At 37.8% G+C, this 19,140-nt stretch overlaps 1 protein-coding gene across 2 annotated transcripts in view; it reads left to right on the top strand.

The window, feature by feature from the left end:
- Positions 1-19,140, top strand: part of LOC131949388 (phospholipid scramblase 1) — a 34,903-nt gene that overhangs the window by 2,549 nt on the left and 13,214 nt on the right. The window contains exons 2-5 of one of the 2 annotated variants that reach the window (XM_059311258.1): positions 7,210-7,365; positions 10,775-10,891; positions 12,580-12,657; positions 12,842-13,037. In XM_059311258.1, coding sequence (XP_059167241.1) covers positions 7,248-7,365; positions 10,775-10,891; positions 12,580-12,657; positions 12,842-13,037 — 509 coding nt within the window. In that variant the 5' untranslated portion in view covers positions 7,210-7,247. Of the gene's footprint in view, positions 1-7,209; positions 7,366-8,830; positions 8,850-10,774; positions 10,892-12,579; positions 12,658-12,841; positions 13,038-19,140 lie in introns of those variants that run through there. The other variant, XM_059311259.1, reaches the window with a different exon arrangement.

The raw sequence follows: 19,140 nt of genomic DNA, 5'->3' as shown, positions 1-19,140 counted from the left end.
AATTCGCAGCTATCCTTTAGTTCACCCCCAGAGTTTCTTCCAGACACCTCTTCGGGGGGGCGAAGCCCCCCCCCCCCCCCCGAAAATTTTTTACCCCCCTCCCCAACGAAATGAAATTTATATAATTTATATAGAAAATATATACTTTTAACAGTGTCCGCCCCCCCCGCCCCCCCCCCGAAATTTTTTTACCCCCCCCCCCCCAACGAAATGAAATTTATATACTTTATATAGAAAATATATACTTTTAACAGTGTCCGCCCCCCCCCCCCCCCGAAGAAAGTCTACCGCCCCCCCCCCCCGAAAATTTCAAGTGCCCCCCCGGAGAAAAAAGTCTGGAAGAAACACTGTTCACCCCACCAGCAGCCAGCTACCCCAAAGATGTACACTGCACTGAGCGTCAGTGATTACATTTGAGAATTATTTCTTTTGGATATCCATAAACATAGAATAGGTTTTCACGATTCGTAACCAGAGTCCAAAAGCTATATTTTTCTATTTGTTTTAACTTTTAATTAATTACTCTTGTTTTGTTGATATTAAAATTTGTCTAAAATTCTGCGCTTACTAAGTTACTAACGGTACAGTCTCTTTTTTAAATACACATAAAACGCTTGACTTTTATATTAACTATTGGTCATCAACAAACAATTTAAACAACTTTATTGTCCTAATTTTTTGGCATGTCATTGAATTTCCTGGAGATTTTTTGGTATGGATTACATAACTGTCAAAAGTGATTTAATATCTTAGCAAGAAAAAAAAAAACAACTAAGAACATTGGGTAAAACGCGGGAGAGGTAAACATCTGTTGTTATAGTGAGAAGTTAGGCATTAGCTCATAAACTCCACAACATTTATCTGTTATTATGTTAGCATGTATAATATATATATATATATATATATATATATATATATATATATATATATATATATATATATATATATATATATATATATATATATATATATATATATATAGGCTATTTATATAATGGAAAAAGGCAGGCCCCGCGCGGATGGTTGGCACTAGGCCCCGCGTGTTCCTAACGCCGGCTCTGGTTATGTGGCTTTTGATACCCTATGTGCAAGTTTCTCATTTATTAGACCACTGAATATGACACTGGTTTAGGAGTAGTTAACACAAAATTTATTAATTGTTAAACAGACTTGTGTCTAAATGATAGAAATACAATTCTAACCTGCTAAAAAGTAAAAATTCAGCCATCAATTCCTATTACGAGAAATAACGTCTAAAATTCGTTTTCTAACATTGCTTTTTTATAATGCAAAAGTGTGACGTCACACCATCTGAACCCCCTCCCTCCCCTTATCACACACCGTCACAAAATTACAGACCCCCCCTTCCCCCTACGAGTGTGACATCATTTATGGACAACCCCTCTTTTTAGAATTCTAGAATCCAGAATCTCACAGCATTCTGTCTAGATCTAGTCTAGATTCTAATAGATAATCTTAAATCTTCTCATCTAGAACTAGATCTAGATCCCAGATAGAATGATTATAGATACAGGTGTCCGATAATAGATTCTTCCATAAAATAGGTGTGTTGGGTTGTTAGTAGTAGTCGTATTGTTATCTCGACTAATTTTATGGTTTGAAATTAGGGTTAGGGTATTTAGGGACAGGGTAAGCATTGGCATTAGCCAGCCATGTGTGTATTTAGAAATACCAGTATCCTAACACCCCTTTTTTAAAGAAGATTCCATTATCGGATAATGGTATAAACATTCTCCCCTTAGATCTAGATTTCTAGATCTCTAGATCTAGCTGTTATTTACTTATTAAGTACTTACTCAACTTAGGCCTAATAATAGTAATTAATAAGTTAACAGTTAAATTAGGGTTAGAGTTTAGAGAGTCTTAGCTATACTTAGTGCTGTATTTTTAAAAAGATTTTGCAATCAAAGCGACACCAACAATACGCTGTAAGTCTTGTCATATTCTCACATATGTAGATCCAACAATACACTGTAAGTCTTGTCATATTCTCACATATGTAGATCCAACAATACACTGTAAGTTTTGTCATATTCTCACATATGTAGATCCAACAATACACTGTAAGTTTTGTCATATTCTGGGTGATTCTATTGATGGGTATGGAGGGGGACTATAGGGTACATTAATTAGGCCTAAATAAAATATAATTAATTAAAACAACCATGTGACCCCCCCCCCCCCCCCCCAGTCAGTCGAGATGGGATTTATATAGTAAACATACACTTTTACTAGTCTTAGGTTAGATTAGTAGTTCTCTGTTCAATGTTGATCTAGCTAGTAGTCTTAGGTTAGATTAGTAGTTCTCAGTTCAATGTTTATCTAGCTAGTAGTCTTAGGTTAGATTAGTAGTTCTCAGTTCAATTTTGATCTAGCTAGTAGTAGTAGTCTTAGGTTAGATTAGTAGTTCTCAGTTCAATGTTGATCTAGCTAGTAGTCTTAGGTTAGATTAGTAGTTCTCAGTTCAATGTTGATCTAGCTAGTAGTCTTATGTTAGATTAGTAGTTCTCAGTTCAATGTTTATCTAGCTAGTAGTCTTAGGTTAGATCAGTAGTTCTCAGTTCAATGTTGATCTAGCTAGTAGTCTTAGGTTAGATTAGTAGTTCTCAGTTCAATGTTGATCTAGCTAGTAGTCTTAGGTTAGATTAGTAGCTCTCAGTTCAATGTTGATCTAGCTAGTAGTCTTAGGTTAGATTAGTAGTTCTCAGTTCAATGTTGATCTAGCTAGTAGTCTTAGGTTAGATTAGTAGTTCTCAGTTCAATGTTGATCTAGCTAGTAGTCTTATGTTAGATTAGTAGTTCTCTGTTCAATGTTTATCTAGCTAGTAGTCTTAGGTTAGATTAGTAGTTCTCTGTTCAATGTTGATCTAGCTAGTAGTCTTAGGTTAGATTAGTAGTTCTCAGTTCAATGTTGATCTAGCAAGTAGTCTTAGGTTAGATTTGTAGTTCTCAGTTCAATGTTGATCTAGCTAGTAGTAGTAGTCTTAGGTTAGATTAGTAGCTCTCAGTTCAATGTTGATCTAGCTAGTAGTCTTAGGTTAGATTAGTAGTTCTCAGTTCAATGTTGATCTAGCTAGTAGTCTTAGGTTAGATTAGTAGTTCTCAGTTCAATGCTGATCTAGCTAGTAGTCTTAGGTTAGATTAGTAGTTCTCAGTTCAATGTTGATCTAGCTAGTAGTAGTAGTCTTAGGTTAGATTAGTAGCTCTCAGTTCAATGTTGATCTAGCTAGTAGTCTTAGGTTAGATTAGTAGTTCTCAGTTCAATGTTGATCTAGCTAGTGGTAGTAGTCTTAGGTTAGATTAGTAGTTCTCAGTTCAATGTTCATCTAGCTAGTAGTCTTAGGTTAGATTAGTAGTTCTCAGTTCAATGTTGATCTAGCTAGTAGTCTTAGGTTAGATTAGTAGTTCTCTGTTCAATGTTGATCTAGCTAGTAGTCTTAGGTTAGATTAGTAGTTCTCAGTTCAATGTTTATCTAGCTAGTAGTCTTAGGTTAGATTAGTAGTTCTCAGTTCAATTTTGATCTAGCTAGTAGTAGTAGTCTTAGGTTAGATTAGTAGTTCTCAGTTCAATGTTGATCTAGCTAGTAGTCTTAGGTTAGATTAGTAGTTCTCAGTTCAATGTTGATCTAGCTAGTAGTCTTATGTTAGATTAGTAGTTCTCAGTTCAATGTTTATCTAGCTAGTAGTCTTAGGTTAGATCAGTAGTTCTCAGTTCAATGTTGATCTAGCTAGTAGTCTTAGGTTAGATTAGTAGTTCTCAGTTCAATGTTGATCTAGCTAGTAGTCTTAGGTTAGATTAGTAGCTCTCAGTTCAATGTTGATCTAGCTAGTAGTCTTAGGTTAGATTAGTAGTTCTCAGTTCAATGTTGATCTAGCTAGTAGTCTTAGGTTAGATTAGTAGTTCTCAGTTCAATGTTGATCTAGCTAGTAGTCTTATGTTAGATTAGTAGTTCTCTGTTCAATGTTTATCTAGCTAGTAGTCTTAGGTTAGATTAGTAGTTCTCTGTTCAATGTTGATCTAGCTAGTAGTCTTAGGTTAGATTAGTAGTTCTCAGTTCAATGTTCATCTAGCAAGTAGTCTTAGGTTAGATTTGTAGTTCTCAGTTCAATGTTGATCTAGCTAGTAGTAGTAGTCTTAGGTTAGATTAGTAGCTCTCAGTTCAATGTTGATCTAGCTAGTAGTCTTAGGTTAGATTAGTAGTTCTCAGTTCAATGTTGATCTAGCTAGTAGTCTTAGGTTAGATTAGTAGTTCTCAGTTCAATGCTGATCTAGCTAGTAGTCTTAGGTTAGATTAGTAGTTCTCAGTTCAATGTTGATCTAGCTAGTAGTAGTAGTCTTAGGTTAGATTAGTAGCTCTCAGTTCAATGTTGATCTAGCTAGTAGTCTTAGGTTAGATTAGTAGTTCTCAGTTCAATGTTGATCTAGCTAGTGGTAGTAGTCTTAGGTTAGATTAGTAGTTCTCAGTTCAATGTTGATCTAGCTAGTAGTCTTAGGTTAGATTAGTAGTTCTCAGTTCAATGTTGATCTAGCTAGTAGTCTTAGGTTAGATTAGTAGTTCTCAGTTCAATGCTGATCTAGCTAGTAGTCTTAGGTTAGATTAGTAGTTCTCAGTTCAATGTTGATCTAGCTAGTAGTAGTAGTCTTAGGTTAGATTAGTAGTTCTCAGTTCAATGTTGATCTAGCTAGTAGTCTTAGGTTAGATTAGTAGTTCTCAGTTCAATGTTGATCTAGCTAGTAGTCTTAGGTTAGATTAGTAGTTCTCAGTTCAATGTTGATCTAGCTAGTAGTCTTAGGTTAGATTAGTAGTTCTCAGTTCAATGTTGATCTAACTAGTAGTCTTAGGTTAGATTAGTAGTTCTCAGTTCAATGTTGATCTAGCTAGTAGTAGTAGTCTTAGGTTAGATTAGTAGTTCTCTGTTCAATGTTGATCTAACTAGTAGTCTTAGGTTAGATTAGTAGTTCTCAGTTCAGTGTTGATCTAGCTAGTAGTCTTAGGTTAGATTAGTAGTTCTCAGTTCAATGTTGATCTAGCTAGTAGTCTTAGGTTAGATTAGTAGTTCTCAATTCAATGTTGATCTAGCTGTAAGTCACATATTGAATGAGAGTTGAATGTTGAACCAGCTGTAAGTCACATATTGAATGAGAGTTGAATGTTGAACCAGCTGTAAGTCACATAAAAAATGAGAGTTGAATGTTGAACCAGCTGTAAGTCACATATTGAATGAGAGTTGAATGTTGAATGGTAAATCCCCAAGCTTAAGGCTTAGACTAGATATATTTTGTCATTAACAAGGCTGGGTTGCTGTGACTTTCATACACTAGATAACAGCTTGTTTGGTAAGATTTTTTTTGGTGATAGATTTCTATCTTATCAGCTTTCAAGATGACTAGGTGTTAGCCTACCATTGATGCCTTTCCAAAAATCAGCTGTTGCTATTTATATTTACAACTACTGTATACCATAAAAAAAACATGTGTGTGGTGTCATTATGACAGTAAGTAGCCCACTAGTTCACACATGTCTGTAGTAGCCTGCCCATGACAACCTGACTGCCCATGACAACCTGACTGCCCATGACAACCTGACTGCCCATGACAACCTGACTGCCCATGACAACCTGACTGCCCATGACAACCTGACTGCCCATGACAACCTGACTGCCCATGACAACCTGACTGCCCATGACAACCTGACTGCCCATGACAACCTAAGACAATGCAAGAGATGATTGGTTGTGTGTCTTGAGGTAGAAATCTTGTATGTGTTTGATGTCTAGCCTCATATTTCCCCTGTGTTGTGGGTGGGGACTATAGATTTGCCATTCAACCTTTTGTTGTGTCTCCTCAAGCTTACCAAGCGAGATCAATAGTCTCCTTGTTCTCTCTCCTGACATTCACACATCCATACATACATACATACATGCATACATACGTACATACATACATACATACATTCCTACACACCACTGGGAAAACATAGTGGGCTGACCTTTGTTGGAAAATGTGTCAACATCATTTTAGTGAATACATTTCATTTGTAGACCAGTGAATAGAAACAGAACCGCAAGCAGTTATCCCTAACTATTCATTGTAGCAGGATTGTGGTGCAATTATGATACAGGACAGTAGCAGAGGTGTAGTGAACTCTCCCTGTGCTTGGGATGAACTTTCAATGGCGCCCATATATATATAGATATATATATATATATATATGTATGTATATATATATATATATGTATGTATATATATATATATATATATATATATATATATATATATATATATATATATATATATATATATATATATATATATATATATATATATATACATACCTGTCTGTGTGCGACAGTCTAAAAATTTAATAATTACGAGAGTGTATAAAGTTCATTTCTTAAAAACTTTACTCAACACCACTTAAATTCCCCTAATAAGATGAGCTACCCTTTTAAAAAGATAAGTAATGTCAGAACGGTACTTAAGTTATCGTGTTCACAGACACACACATACACACACACACACACAGACATACAGACAAGATTGCAAAATTATGTTTTCTGCATGATTACAATACTTTCTCTATACTTCCTATATGAAAAAAGTAATAAACCGGGAGTGATCTCCCCTAAACTTTCTCCAATATTCTTATATAAAACAACAGGGGATGGCAACTCAGGATATAAACATGATTTTCAATCCATTTTTAATTGCTCACACTTTAAAATAGAGTTTAATCTTGTAGAAAAAAGAATTGCACACCAAGTAAACACTATACAAAATGTGTGTAATAGTGCCAAATATTATTAGTAATTTATAAATTCACATGCATTTTTTGAGAAATCTGAAATAGTGTAAATTACTACTTCCGGTCAACGGAAATTATTCAAAATTTGACAGAAGGCAGAGAATTAGATCTTTTACTTACATGTGAAATTTCATTTATCTATCTGAAATAGTCCTCAAGTTATAGGCTTTTGAAAAATTGAAAGTAGAATAAGTGGCACTTATGGTTACCAAAATCGCTGAAAAATTGATACGGATTTATAAATTTGTTGTAATGCTTATATATGAAATTTCATCAACCTAGCTGTAATGGTACTCAAGTTATCCTGTTTACAGACACACATACATACACACACATACTGACAACATTGCAAAACTATGTTTTTTCAACTAATTTTTCCCAGCGCAAGTCAAGTCCATCAAATTTGATCAGTAAGAGGAGATGTCTCATGGGACAGTAATATCACAGCCTAGGCCGGATGAGAAGGGGAGAGACATACAGATGAGCCCCTACCCAGTGGTTGTACAGCCTGGCATGGGTCTCATGCAGGGTCAGCCTGGTAGGTAGATGCTAAAGGTGTGTGTAGGATGGGTCTCATGCAGGGTCAGCCTGGTAGGTAGATGCTAAAGGTGTGTGTAGGATGGGTCTCATGCAGGGTCAGCCTGGTAGGTAGATGCTAAAGGTGTGTGTAGGATGGGTCTCATGCAGGGTCAGCCTGGTAGGTAGATGCTAAAGGTGTGTGTAGGATGGGTCTCATGCAGGGTCAGCCTGGTAGGTACATGCTAAAGGTGTGTGTAGGATGGGTCTCATGCAGGGTCAGCCTGGTAGGTACATGCTAAAGGTGTGTGTAGGATGGGTCTCATGCAGGGTCAGCCTGGTAGGTACATGCTAAAGGTGTGTGTAGGATGGGTCTCATGCAGGGTCAGCCTGGTAGGTACATGCTAAAGGTGTGTGTAGGATGGGTCTCATGCAGGGTCAGCCTGGTAGGTACATGCTAAAGGTGTGTGTAGGATGGGTCTCATGCAGGGTCAGCCTGGTAGGTACATGCTAAAGGTGTGTGTAGGATGGGTCTCATGCAGGGTCAGCCTGGTAGGTACATGCTAAAGGTGTGTGTAGGATGGGTCTCATGCAGGGTCAGCCTGGTAGGTACATGCTAAAGGTGTGTGTAGGATGGGTCTCATGCAGGGTCAGCCTGGTAGGTACATGCTAAAGGTGTGTGTAGGATGGGTCTCATGCAGGGTCAGCCTGGTAGGTACATGCTAAAGGTGTGTGTAGGATGGGTCTCATGCAGGGTCAGCCTGGTAGGTAGATGCTAAAGGTGTGTGTAGGATGGGTCTCATGCAGGGTCAGCCTGGTAGGTACATGCTAAAGGTGTGTGTAGGATGGGTCTCATGCAGGGTCAGCCTGGTAGGTACATGCTAAAGGTGTGTGTAGGATGGGTCTCATGCAGGGTCAGCCTGGTAGGTACATGCTAAAGGTGTGTGTAGGATGGGTCTCATGCAGGGTCAGCCTGGTAGGTAGATGCTAAAGGTGTGTGTAGGATGGGTCTCATGCAGGGTCAGCCTGGTAGGTACATGCTAAAGGTGTGTGTAGGATGGGTCTCATGCAGGGTCAGCCTGGTAGGTACATGCTAAAGGTGTGTGTAGGATGGGTCTCATGCAGGGTCAGCCTGGTAGGTACATGCTAAAGGTGTGTGTAGGATGGGTCTCATGCAGGGTCAGCCTGGTAGGTACATGCTAAAGGTGTGTGTAGGATGGGTCTCATGCAGGGTCAGCCTGGTAGGTACATGCTAAAGGTGTGTGTAGGATGGGTCTCATGCAGGGTCAGCCTGGTAGGTACATGCTAAAGGTGTGTGTAGGATGGGTCTCATGCAGGGTCAGCCTGGTAGGTAGATGCTAAAGGTGTGTGTAGGATGGGTCTCATGCAGGGTCAGCCTGGTAGGTAGATGCTAAAGGTGTGTGTAGGATGGGTCTCATGCAGGGTCAGCCTGGTAGGTACATGCTAAAGGTGTGTGTAGGATGGGTCTCATGCAGGGTCAGCCTGGTAGGTACATGCTAAAGGTGTGTGTAGGCAACGGGAGGGGGGAGGGGATGTGTGTGGGTAGGTACATGGGGGTTAATGTGTGTGTAGGTACCTGGGGGTTAATGTGTGTGTAGGCACCTGGGGGTTAATGTGTGTGTAGGCACCTGGGGGTTAATTGTGTGTGTAGGCACCTGGGGGTTAATGTATGTAGTCACCTGGGGGTTAATTGTGTGTGTAGGCACCTGGGGGTTAATGTATGTAGGCACCTGGGGGTTAATGTATGTAGGCACCTGGGGGTTAATTGTGTGTGTAGGTACCTGGGGGTTAATGTATGTAGGCACCTGGGGGTTAATCTGTGTGTAGGCACCTGGGGGTTAATGTATGTAGGCACCTGGGGGTTAATCTGTGTGTAGGCACCTGGGGGTTAATGTATGTAGGCACCTGGGGGTTAATGTATTTAGGCACCTGGGGGTTAATTGTGTGTAGGTACCTGGGGGTTAATTGTGTGTGTAGGCACCTGGGGTTAATGTGTGTGTATGAACCTTAATGTTGTCGATATGCACCTGTCTCACCCTAGCTTAACGTGGCAAATACAATGGCTTCAAATCTATTGGATCCTAGCTTAACGTGGCAAATACAATGGCTTCAAATCTATTGGATCCTTGCTTAACGTGGCAAATACAATGGCTTCAAATCTATTGGATCCTAGCTTAACGTGGCAAATACAATGGCTTCAAATCTATTGGATCCTAGCTTAACGTGGCAAATACAATGGCTTCAAATCTATTGGATCCTAGCTTAACGTGGCAAATACAATGGCTTCAAATCTATTGGATCCTAGCTTAACGTGGCAAATACAATGGCTTCAAATCTATTGGATCCTAGCTTAACGTGGCAAATACAATGGCTTCAAATCTATTGGATCCTTGCTTAACGTGGCAAATACAATGGCTTCAAATCTATTGGATCCTTGCTTAACGTGGCAAATACAATGGCTTCAAATCTATTGGATCCTAGCTTAACGTGGCAAATACAATGGCTTCAAATCTATTGGATCCTAGCTTAACGTGGCAAATACAATGGCTTCAAATCTATTGGATCCTAGCTTAACGTGGCAAATACAATGGCTTCAAATCTATTGGATCCTAGCTTAACGTGGCAAATACAATGGCTTCAAATCTATTGGATCCTAGCTTAACGTGGCAAATACAATGGCTTCAAATCTATTGGATCCTTGCTTAACGTGGCAAATACAATGGCTTCAAATCTATTGGATCCTAGCTTAACGTGGCAAATACAATGGCTTCAAATCTATTGGATCCTAGCTTAACGTGGCAAATACAATGGCTTCAAATCTATTGGATCCTAGCTTAACGTGGCAAATACAATGGCTTCAAATCTATTGGATCCTAGCTTAACGTGGCAAATACAATGGCTTCAAATCTATTGGATCCTAGCTTAACGTGGCAAATACAATGGCTTCAAATCTATTGGATCCTTGCTTAACGTGGCAAATACAATGGCTTCAAATCTATTGGATCCTTGCTTAACGTGGCAAATACAATGGCTTCAAATCTATTGGATCCTAGCTTAACGTGGCAAATACAATGGCTTCAAATCTATTGGATCCTTGCTTAACGTGGCAAATACAATGGCTTCAAATCTATTGGATCCTAGCTTAACGTGGCAAATACAATGGCCCACAGCACATGGCCACAGCACATGGCCCACAATATACGGCCAACAGCACACGACCCACAGAACATGGCACATGGCCCACAACATACGGCCCACAGCACACGGCCCACAGCACATGGCCCACAGCACACGGTTGTACACTGCACCCCGTAGGCCATGTGCTGTAGGTCAATTACCTGTGTACTACTTGACTAACAATCTTTCTGGTCAATTAAATGTTTTGTTTTCAACTTTGGTTTGACTTGCAGGACTGGTGCAGTGCCCCCCACCAAATGTGGTGGTGCCAATGGGACTTCCTGCTGGGCTCGCCTACCTGGCTAGCTTGGATGAGATAAAGGTGCATCAGATCCTAGAGCTAGCAGAAGGTATGTCTCATCTGATACTCTCTCTGTCTCAACTCTCAGATCTTAGAGCTAGCAGAAGGTATGTCTCATCTGAAACTCTCTCTGTCTCAACTCTCAGATCCTAGAGCTAGCAGAACTTATCTCATCTGAAACTCTCTCCGTCTCAACTCTCAGATCCTAGAGCTAGCAGAAGGTATGTCTCACCTGAAACTCTCTCTGTCTCAACTCTCAGATCCTAGAGCTAGCAGAAGGTATGTCTCATCTGAAACTCTCTCTGTCTCAACTCTCAGTTTCTGTTTCCTCACTTGAGAGATGTATTCTTTGTTTCCTCACTTGAGAGATGTATTCTTTGTTTTCTCACTTGAGAGATGTATTCTTTGTTTTCTCACTTGAGAGATGTATTCTTTGTTTTCTCACTTGAGAGATGTATTCTTTGTTTCCTCACTTGAGAGATGTATTCTTTGTTTCCTCACTTGAGAGATGTATTCTTTGTTTTCTCACTTGAGAGATGTATTCTTTGTTTTCTCACTTGAGAGATGTATTCTTTGTTTTCTCACTTGAGAGATGTATTCTTTGTTTTCTCACTTGAGAGATGTATTCTTTGTTTCCTCACTTGAGAGATGTATTCTTTGTTTTCTCACTTGAGAGATGTATTCTTTGTTTTCTCACTTGAGAGATGTATTCTTTGTTTTCTCACTTGAGAGATGTATTCTTTGTTTTCTCACTTGAGAGATGTATTCTTTGTTTTCTCACTTGAGAGATGTATTCTTTGTTTTCTCACTTGAGAGATGTATTCTTTGTTTTCTCACTTGAGAGATGTATTCTTTGTTTTCTCACTTGAGAGATGTATTCTTTGTTTTCTCACTTGAGAGATGTATTCTTTGTTTTCTCACTTGAGAGATGTATTCTTTGTTTTCTCACTTGAGAGATGTATTCTTTGTTTTCTCACTTGAGAGATGTATTCTTTGTTTCCTCACTTGAGAGATGTATTCTTTGTTTTCTCACTTGAGAGATGTATTCTTTGTTTTCTCACTTGAGAGATGTATTCTTTGTTTTCTCACTTGAGAGATGTATTCTTTGTTTTCTCACTTGAGAGATGTATTCTTTGTTTTCTCACTTGAGAGATGTATTCTTTGTTTTCTCACTTGAGAGATGTATTCTTTGTTTTCTCACTTGAGAGATGTATTCTTTGTTTTCTCACTTGAGAGATGTATTCTTTGTTTTCTCACTTGAGAGATGTATTCTTTGTTTTCTCACTTGAGAGATGTATTCTTTGTTTCCTCACTTGAGAGATGTATTCTTTGTTTTCTCACTTGAGAGATGTATTCTTTGTTTTCTCACTTGAGAGATGTATTCTTTGTTTTCTCACTTGAGAGATGTATTCTTTGTTTTCTCACTTGAGAGATGTATTCTTTGTTTTCTCACTTGAGAGATGTATTCTTTGTTTTCTCACTTGAGAGATGTATTCTTTGTTTTCTCACTTGAGAGATGTATTCTTTGTTTTCTCACTTGAGAGATGTATTCTTTGTTTTCTCACTTGAGAGATGTATTCTTTGTTTTCTCACTTGAGAGATGTATTCTTTGTTTTCTCACTTGAGAGATGTATTCTTTGTTTTCTCACTTGAGAGATGTATTCTTTGTTTTCTCACTTGAGAGATGTATTCTTTGTTTTCTCACTTGAGAGATGTATTCTTTGTTTTCTTCAACAGTTTTGATTGGCTGGGAGAGAAACAACAAATATGATATCTGCAATGGTGCAGACCAAAAATTTATGTTTGCTAAAGAAGGTAAGATGGTCATATATTGGTCAGTGTTTGAAGTCTGTAAGTGACTGGTTAGTGTTTGACTACTGTCATAGACAGGTCAGTGTTTGGCTACTGTCATAGACAGGTCAATGTTTTTCTTAGACTGGTCAGTATTTGGCTAATCTTCTGTGTCTGATGTTTGACGTCAGTTTGAACTTGTTGACAGACACTGACTGCTGCACCCGACAGTTTTGTGGTGTCATGAGACCATTTGTCATGAATGTCACTGACAACAACCAGCAGACTTTGATGACACTTCACCGCCCATTCAGATGCCAGGGTTCCATCTTCTGGTGCTGCTGTTTGCAAGAGATGGAGATACAGTCCCCTCCGGGGGTCATCCAGGGCAAGGTCAAGGAAATGTGAGTACAGGTCAGGGTTAGGATAAGGAAGGGATCACAAAAAATGACAAGACCTAAGACAAGGATAGATTGAATGACAAGACCTAAGACAGGGATAGATTGAATGAGAAGACCTAAGACAGGGATAGATTGAATGACAAGACCTAAGACAGGGATAGATTGAATGACAAGACCTAAGACAGGGATAGATTGAATGACAAGACCTAAGACAGGGATAGATTGAATGACAAGACCTAAGACAGGGATAGATTGAATGAGATGACCTAAGACAGGGATAGATTGAATGAGAAGACCTAAGACAGGGATAGATTGAATGACAAGACCTAAGACAGGGATAGATTGAATGAGAAGACCTAAGACTGGGATAGATTGAATGACAAGACCTAAGACAGGGATAGATTGAATGAGAAGACCTAAGACAGATTGAGAAGACCTAAGACTGGGATAGATTGAATGAGATGACCTAAGACAGGGATAGATTGAATGAGATGACCTAAGACAGAGATAGATTGAATGAGATGACCTAAGACAGGGATAGATTGAATGAGAAGACCTAAGACAGAATGAGAAGACCTAAGACAGGGATAGATTGAATGAGAAGACCTAAGACAGGGATAGATTGAATGACAAGACCTAAGACAGGGATAGATTGAATGACAAGACCTAAGACAGGGATAGATTGAATGACAAGACCTAAGACAGGGATAGATTGAATGACAAGACCTAAGATAGATTGAGAAGACCTAAGACCGGGGTAGATTGAAGACAATGATCGACTTCTAAATTTCCAGTTTATCTCACATTTTTTTTTTCAGCTGATAAAAGGGAAGGTAAAAATTGTTATATTTTGTTTTTTTTTTAACTTTTGTTCTTTCAAAATTTGTTAACATTCTTGTTAAAGATAACATTTTTTTAAAGTCCTTTGCATTTACAGTTGTTGCCCTTAGCTTACTATTTACAGTTGTACCCCTGACCTAACTATGTACATTGGTACCCCTGAGCTAAGCATATACATTGGTACCCACAGAAATTGCTACAATTTTACTGAGAGTTTTCCAAGATATAAATCTATAGTCATAAAAAGATTTTTGGCTTGACTAACTTGGAGACATTGACACAGTCAAAGTCAATTTGTCAGCAAGAAACTAGTTGGAAACAACTTAAGCCAATAGGATCAGCCAAAGCCAATTAGTGCAAGCATTGTAAGAGGTCACCTTTATCAAGATAATAATTACAACCAATATCTCTCTCAAATATTATTATTCAACTGCTTACATGAGATTTGTCTGTAGACAGTGAACTCAAGATATAACCATTGTTAACTTTGGAATGAACTCAAGATATATATATATATATATATATATATATATATATATATATATATATATATATATATATATATATATATATATATATATATATATAACTATATATATATAACTAAAGATATTACCATTGTTAACTTGTCAGCTGTTTGTCCACTGTGTACATTCAGATAATTTATTTTGTTGTGGACTTGAACCAAGTTCCTCAAACAAGGGGAGATCACTGCATTATTTACCTACATCAAACAAGGGGAGATCACTGCATTATTTACCTACATTAAACAAGGGGAGATCACTGCATTATTTACCTACATCAAACAAGGGGAGATCACTGCATTATTTACCTACATCAAACAAGGGGAGATCACTGCATTATTTACCTACATCAAACAAGTGGAGATCACTGCATTATTTATTTACATTAAACAAGGGGAGATCACTGCATTATTTATTTACATTAAACAAAGGGAGATCACTGCATTATTTATTTACATTAAACAAGGGGAGATCACTGCATTATTTATTTACATTAAACAAGGGGAGATCACTGCATTATTTACCTACATCAAACAAGGGGAGATCACTGCATTATTTACCTTCATCAAACAAGAGGAGATCACTGCATTATTTACCTTCATCAAACAAGGGGAGATCACTGTATTGTTCACCTACATCAAACAAGGGGAGATCACTGTATTGTACACCTACATCAAACAAGGGGAGATCACTGTATTGTACACCTACATCAAACAAGGGGAGATCACTGTATTGTACACCTACATCAAATAAGGGGAGATCACTGCATTATTTACCTACATCAAGCAAGGGGAGATCACTGTATTGTACACCTACATCATGCAAGGGGAGATCACTGTATTATTTACCTACACACTCCTGTCAGATACCCAACATACTTGATTCGCTAGTTAATTCTTGTTGAACTCTGTTGATAGTGCCTGATTTATGTGACAAGACATTTCTAATCCTACACTGTCTATGTTTGGAGTTGTCACATTTATATCTCATTTGCTTTCTGAGCTCACGAATTGTGCAAATAAAAAATCAGGCATGTTCAAAGGCAACAACTTTTTTTTTCCAGGACCATGTTAAAGCTAAAACTAGAGTTGAGGGTTACAGGAGATGGAATGTAGGTCAAACAATAAAGTTGAGGGTTACAGGAGATGGAATGTAGGTCAAACAATAAAGTTTAGGGTTACAGGAGATGGAATGTAGGTCAAACAATAAAGTTTAGGGTTACAGGAGATGGAATGTAGGTCAAACAATAAAGTTTAGGGTTACAGGAGATGGAATGTAGGTCAAACAATAAAGTTTAGGGTTACAGGAGATGGAATGTAGGTCAAACAATAAAGTTTAGGGTTACAGGAGATGGAATGTAGGTCAAACAATAAAGTTTAGGGTTACAGGAGATGGAATGTAGGTCAAACAATAAAGTTTAGGGTTACAGGAGTGGAATGTAGGTCAAACAATAAAGTTTAGGGTTAGAGGAGATGGAATGTAGGTCAAACTATAACGTTTAGGGTTACAGGAGATGGAATGTAGGTAAAACAATAAAGTTTAGGGTTACAGGAGATGGAATGTAGGTCAAACTATAAAGTTTGGGGTAACAGGAGATGGAATGTAGGTCAAACAATAACGTTTAGGGTTACAGGAGATGGAATGTAGGTCAAACAATAACGTTTAGGGTTACAGGAGATGGAATGTAGGTCAAACAATAACGTTTAGGGTTACAGGAGATGGAATGTAGGTCAAACAATAAAGTTGAGGGTTACAGGAGATGGAATGTAGGTCAAACAATAAAGTTTAGGGTTACAGGAGATGGAATGTAGGTCAAACAATAAAGTTTAGGGTTACAGGAGATGGAATGTAGGTAAAACAATAAAGTTTAGGGTTACAGGAGATGGAATGTAGGTCAAACTATAAAGTTTAGGGTTACAGGAGATGGAATGTAGGTCAAACAATAAAGTTTAGGGTTACAGGAGATGGAATGTAGGTCAAACAATAACGTTTAGGGTTACATGAGATGGAATGTAGGTCAAACAATAACGTTTAGGGTTACAGGAGATGGAATGTAGGTCAAACAATAAAGTTTAGGGTTACAGGAGTGGAATGTAGGTCAAACAATAAAGTTGAGGGTTACAGGAGATGGAATGTAGGTAAAACAATAAAGTTTAGGGTTACAGGAGATGGAATGTAGGTCAAACTATAAAGTTTAGGGTTACAGGAGATGGAATGTAGGTCAAACAATAAAGTTTAGGGTTACAGGAGATGGAATGTAGGTGTGTTGGAGCCAGGGACACACTAAGGTGTGTTGGGGCCATCTGGTTAACACCTTGTGAGTGAGGTTGTATCATGTGTGTGTACTATCTGGTTAACACCTTGTGAGTGAGGTTGTATCATGTGTGTGTACTATCTGTATAACACCTTGTGAGTGAGGTTGTATCATGTGTGTGTACTATCTGGTTAACACCTTTTATCATCCACCACCTGGCTATCAATCAGTGGCCCACTGTTTTCACTGTTTGACCTAACTGTGATCCAGTACCATTATCTTGTTATCAGATAGTTATTGATAGCTTTCAGGTCAACGGGTACTGTGTATGCAAATATTTAGTTTGTTATCTTTGTGAGGGCAGATGAGTGGAGGTTGTTTTAAAAGATTTATATTTTATTTAGTTTGATGTATAGTGGTTATATAGTCTGTTGTATAGTGGTTATATAGTCTGTTGTATAGTGGTTATATAGTCTGTTGTATAGTGGTTATATAGTCTATTGTATAGTGGTTATATAGTCTGTTGTACAGTGGTTATATAGTCTGTTGTATAGTGGTTATATAGTCTGTTGTATAGTGGTTATATAGTCTGATATATAGTGGTTATATAGTCTGTTGTATAGTGGTTATATAGTCTGTTGTATAGTGGTTATATAGTCTGTTGCATAGTGGTTATATAGTCTGTTGTATAGTGGTTATATAGTCTATTGTATAGTGGTTATATAGTCTGTTGTATAGTGGTTATATAGTCTGTTGTATAGTGGTTATATAGTCTATTGTATAGTGGTTATATAGTCTGTTGTACAGTGGTTATATAGTCTGTTGTATAGTGGTTATATAGTCTGATATATAGTGGTTATATAGTCTGTTGTATAGTGGTTATATAGTCTGTTGTATAGTGGTTATATAGTCTGATGTATAGTGGTTATATAGTCTGTTGTATAGTGGTTATATAGTCTGTTTTTTAGTGGTTATATAGTCTGTTGTATAGTGGTTATATAGTCTGTTGTATAGTGGTTATATAGTCTGATATATAGTGGTTATATAGTCTGTTGTATAGTGGTTATATAGTCTGTTGTATAGTGGTTATATAGTCTGATGTATAGTGGTTATATAGTCTGATGTATAGTGGTTATATAGTCTGATGTATAGTGGTTATATAGTCTGATGTATAGTGGTTATATAGTCTGATGTATAGTGGTTATATAGTCTGTTGTATAGTGGTTATATAGTCTGTTGTATAGTGGTTATATAGTCTGATGTATAGTGGTTATATAGTCTGTTGTATAGTGGTTATATAGTCTGTTGTATAGTGGTTATATAGTCTATTGTATAGTGGTTATATAGTCTGTTGTATAGTGGTTATATAGTCTGATGTATAGTGGTTATATAGTCTATTGTATAGTGGTTATATAGTCTGATGTATAGTGGTTATATAGTCTGTTGTATAGTGGTTATATAGTCTGTTGTATAGTGGTTATATAGTCTGTTGTATAGTGGTTATATAGTCTGTTGTATAGTGGTTATATAGTCTGTTGTATAGTGGTTATATAGTCTGATGTATAGTGGTTATATAGTCTGTTGTATAGTGGTTATATAGTCTGTTGTATAGTGGTTATATAGTCTGATGTATAGTGGTTATATAGTCTGATGTATAGTGGTTATATAGTCTGATGTATAGTGGTTATATAGTCTGATGTATAGTGGTTATATAGTCTGATGTATAGTGGTTATATAGTCTGATGTATAGTGGTTATATAGTCTGATGTATAGTGGTTATATAGTCTGATGTATAGTGGTTATATAGTCTGTTGTATAGTGGTTATATAGTCTGTTGTATAGTGGTTATATAGTCTGATGTATAGTGGTTATATAGTCTGAGGAGCCAGATGTCTTCTCTTAAGACAATTACCTGAATACCTTATGCCCGAAGGCCATTTTCCCGAATGGACATTAGCCCAAATGCGACAAATACCTGAATGGACACCTTCCCCAAGGCCATTTGCCTTTTCGGGAAAATGTTCTTTAGGCAAACAGCATTCTTGCAAGTGGCTTTTGTCAAGGACCCTATAGGCTAATGAGTGGTGTTTATATTGGCTGATATGTGGTGCTTATATTGGCTGATGTGTGGTGGTTATATTGGCTAATATGTGGTGGTTATATTGCCTACATGGTGGTTATATTGGCTGATATGTGGTGGTTATATTGGCTGATATGTGGTGGTTATATTGGCTGATATGTGGTGGTTATATTGGCTGATGTGTGGTGGTTATATAGGCTGATGTGTGGTGGTTATATTGGCTGATATGAGGTGGTTATATTGGCTGATATGTGGTGGTTATATTGGCTGATATGTGGTGGTTATATAGGCTGATGTGTGGTGGTTATATTGGCTGATATGTGGTGGTTATATTGGCTGATGTGTGGTGGTTATATTGGCTGATGTGTGGTGGTTATATTGGCTGATATGTGGTGGTTATATTGGCTG

This window comes from Physella acuta, unplaced genomic scaffold, assembly GCF_028476545.2.
Source record: "Physella acuta isolate Inbredline_101_S28 unplaced genomic scaffold, ASM2847654v3 ptg000693l, whole genome shotgun sequence".
In the NCBI taxonomy this organism is placed as follows: domain Eukaryota; kingdom Metazoa; phylum Mollusca; class Gastropoda; family Physidae; genus Physella; species Physella acuta.
This window is presented reverse-complemented; position numbering and strand designations above follow the sequence as displayed.